Raw genomic sequence first — 4076 nt, forward strand, 5'->3', positions numbered from 1 at the left:
GCGATCCAGGCTGGCTGGATCAGGCAGACGCGCCCTCCAATCAGGCACTGTAGAGGGCCGCTCGCAGTGGCCTCGGAGGAGCGAGCGGCCGCCCGATGACAGCTGGGTGAATGTGGCAGAGAGAGGGAGCCAGGGGCTTCGTTTAGCGGGGGTCGTGACGACGCCCCCCCTCAGTCCTACGCCCAGGGCAAGTGCCCCCCCGGTTGTTACGCCACTGCCCCTATGCCCTGTGTGGTTAAATCTTTCTCCACCAATTTTAGGTGGTGGCCTCTAGTCTTTGTTAGGGAGTTTACAGTAAAAAGTTTATTGCTGATGTTGCCATCTCCACTAAACATTACCCTCCCTGGTTGTGAGCGCTATGTCCCATTCGTATGCTACCATGTTGGAGTCAGGAAAACAGAAATTTGTATACTTGACTATCAGTAATTTTCCTTTCCTGACACCAATACATGGCAGCATAGGGGACCCTCCCATGGCTTTCACATTGAGTACTGTTATGAGAATGGCTGCCCTGGGAGGCGTGCTTTAATTTATAGTAGAACTGGTCATGGGATTGGCTGCGGGGCGGAGACATACCCATTCATATGCTGCCATGTATTGGCGTCAGGAAAGGAAAATTACAGATAGGCAAGTATACAATTTTTCGTTATTTATACATACATACATACATATATATATATATATATATGCTTAATTTAAATTCTAAGCGATGCACAAATATTTATGCATTTATTTAGAAAAAAATAGGAAGCATGGCTAATAAAAACTTACCCGGTGCTCATTCATACTGCCTAGAATAGCTTTACGAATAGATTCCGCGTAACTGTGTAACCTGCCAATACAGAGTTGAAAAGACAAACTGATTAGAGTGAGAACACAGTTACCTACTGAAAGGACAAGGTGATGTTATAGCTAGCAAGAGAAGTTCCAGCCAAAGTTATTAAAGTTCATACTTGAGATGGTCCAACATCATGCAACTGGCTAAAAGCATTGCTGTAGGGTTTGCAATGTTCTTGTTGGCAATGCTCTTTCCTGTGTTTCTGGTAGCCTGCAAGAAAAAAAGGAGATAAAAGAAAAACCTGGATTATCTAATTTGACCTCACCGAGGTGCCTATCAAATTCACTTGCCACACCAGTTAAATAACTACAAAGCTGCATATTATCTTTTTTTTTTTTGTTTAATATATTTTTATTTCCATATACATGAATATAAACACACATACATACATTCTGGGCACAGACATATATCAAAGACTTCATATCCAAGGCTAAGTAATTCAGAAACTTAACTAACAATCTCTAACTATTTGGAAGAGGCTTCAACCTTACTTTATTACATCATAGACATGGCAATTCCCTTTATTTTACGGAACCTCATATTGTCTAGTTCTACTGTTTTACCCATTTCTCCCATACCATCTAAATCTCTCCTCAGTTGTGGGGGGGAGGGAAGTCCTGGTATTAAAGGGGTCCATATGACCCTTTCTTTATTAACTAATCTCCCATATGTGCAATTCTATAAAATAATTGTGCTTTAAAAAATTTTTTTTTTATGTAATCCTATTCTCCCCTGGGTGTGTATTCCTTTATAATATAAACCCCTTAATTTCTTTCCCTCCCTACCCTAACATATCTAATCATATGAATATATTCCCTATTTCTATGTGAACCCCTTGGGTATATTTATAAACCTGTGAATAACCCACTATATTTCCCCCACTTGTGATGGGAACTATAGTACCCTTTAACCTTATTTCTAAGATGCTATCATCCCACTGTGGGATCTAATTATTTGTGTTCTTCTATGTGATATTTTAACCCATTTAATATAACCTACATTTTTATTTATTATGTTTGTGGGATTGTGGAAATCCCTCCTAACCCATATCACTTCTAAGTTAATGTATTTAATCACCCTGCATATTATCTTTAACCCCTTAAGATCTAGGTTTTTTGTTTGTTTGTTTTTGGACACATTATAATCCATATTTTAGGCCTAAAAATTACTTCAAACACCGAAACATTTTATATTTTCTGAAAGCCAAGACCCTGTAGAATAAAAGGGTGGCAGTTGCAAGATATTAGAGCAACTCATTATCAAAAATGCACTTAAGTTTAATTTAGTTCCCCAAAGCACAATGTAATACCCATTTTTTTGTCAACTATAAAGATTAGGTTACGCCGAGTAAAAAGATACCCAACATGCCCAGGTTAAAAATTATGTACGTCCGTGAAGCTGTGACAAAATTCAGTACCCCAAAACGATATTGGCCCTAGAATTAGTGCTCTCACGTGTAGTGTGTAGGTCACATGTTTACGTAAATTTCTTTTAATTTAAAATTGTATTTAATATTTTTTTAAACATTTTTTTTTACTTTAATTGCCATTACAGGGGGTGATAGTATATTGGTGGTGATAGGTCCTATTTAAGGTGATACTGGGGGACCCCTAATGTCACCTTTCCACATTAAATAAGCTATTGGAGTGCAGATCGCTCTTCAACAGCTTATTGCTCGGCTTCAGGATGTAATGTGCGTTGCTCCCGATCCAATAGAATGGGGAGGAGGACGGTGAATGGATGTTCGCTGCTCTCCTCCCCAGCTTCCCACCGGCACCCGATATGGAGGAGCAGCGGAGCCCGGGAAACATTACCAGCCCGTAGAAGCGATCTGGTGGCAGCTAGTGATGGGAAGAACACACCTGAGTTTGGTTCGAATTCAAACTTTAGAGCATAGAAAAAGTTTGAACCCGAACTCAATGAAAGTCTATGGGACCAGAACTCTGAAAATCAAATGTCCCCTTTTTGAAGGCTTATATGCAAGCTATTCTCCATTAAAAGGGTATATGGATTCAGGCACTGCCCTGGGGTACATGAATCAATAAAAAAAAAAAACATTAAAAAAATACTGTTTTTAAAAGAGCAGCGATTTTAACATTGCCTAAAGTGAAACAAAAAAAATTTAAACAAAAGAAAATTTGTTTAAATATGGTGCCTGGGGGGTCACCTTAAACTGCCTGTAAAGTGGTGCATCTGTATGATGTATATTACCTGCTGCAGCAAAAAGTAACATTTATAAAAGAAAAAAAAGTGTGCGGTTCCCCCACCCAAACAGTACCAGACCCTTTAGGACCCCATTTAAAAAGAAACAAAAAAAAGCACATGTGGTTCCCCTCAGTCATACCATACCCATTGACTAAAGGGTTAAAATAAATTTAAATAAAAAGTGCAGAAAAAAAATCCTTTGAAAGAAAAAAAAACACAACAAAAGCTTTTGACAGGTCCTTTATTGTTAAAAGAACAAAAATGGATCCACTGATGTCAATCACGACATCCAGCATTGTCGACGACGACTCGACGAAATAAAAACCAAGAAAAAAGAAATAGATATATATTTTTTTTTCAAACGACTCTCGCTGAGCCGTCAGCTCCCGACGAACTCCTGCCACAGAATGGCATTCTGACAGATGCCGCCAAAATATAAACAATTGGGCAGAGCTAGCAGTGAAATTTACGCTAGCTCCGCCCAAAGGTTTACATTTGTCTAGCACCTGACAGGTGAGCCATGATTGGGTAAAGTCATCATTACTTTGCCCAGTCATGGCTCTCAGAGTGCACTGTGTCATGATTGGACACAGTCTTGCAGTCCCGGAGTCTGTCTAAAAACCCCTTAAGGATCCATGATGGAATAATCCCGTCATGGGTCCTCAAGGGAGTAAAAGGCGGCAGCTCACATCACTATTAGCAATTAACAATTGCTCTTAGAAATTACCCATTTGTATTACAACCGGACAGCTGCTAGCACATAGGGCAGCTCATCAGTACATAGTGTTCTTGCCTTGCAGCTGTGGGCCCAAAGTTAAAATCTCACCAGGCACATTATCTGCAAGAATCTTATATGTACTTTGAAAGTTTCTTCTGGGTGCTTTCCTTTTCTCTTGCAATCTATAAATCTATTGGTTAATTAGTAGGGATGCACCAATACCATTTTTTCAAGACCAAGTACAACCGCTGTGACCCTGCCACTGACTCAAAGCTGTAAAGGGACTACAAATAGCAATATAGCAAACAGCAATAT

General features: G+C 39.6%; 1 protein-coding gene across 1 annotated transcript in view; it reads right to left on the reverse strand.

Annotated features, from left to right (window-relative positions):
- Positions 1-545: 545 nt before the first annotated feature.
- The window catches only part of IDH3G (isocitrate dehydrogenase 3 (NAD(+)) gamma), a 111449-nt gene continuing 107918 nt past the window's right edge, over positions 546-4076 (reverse strand). The window contains exons 13-15 of the mRNA XM_018573692.1: positions 954-1048; positions 772-832; positions 546-557 (exon numbers count right to left, since the gene is read on the reverse strand). Coding sequence (XP_018429194.1) covers positions 546-557; positions 772-832; positions 954-1048 — 168 coding nt within the window. The remainder of the gene's footprint in view (positions 558-771; positions 833-953; positions 1049-4076) is intronic.

Source organism: Nanorana parkeri, unplaced genomic scaffold (genome assembly GCF_000935625.1).
Source record: "Nanorana parkeri isolate BGI_ZX_2015 unplaced genomic scaffold, ASM93562v1 scaffold2490, whole genome shotgun sequence".
Classification (NCBI taxonomy): domain Eukaryota; kingdom Metazoa; phylum Chordata; class Amphibia; order Anura; family Dicroglossidae; genus Nanorana; species Nanorana parkeri.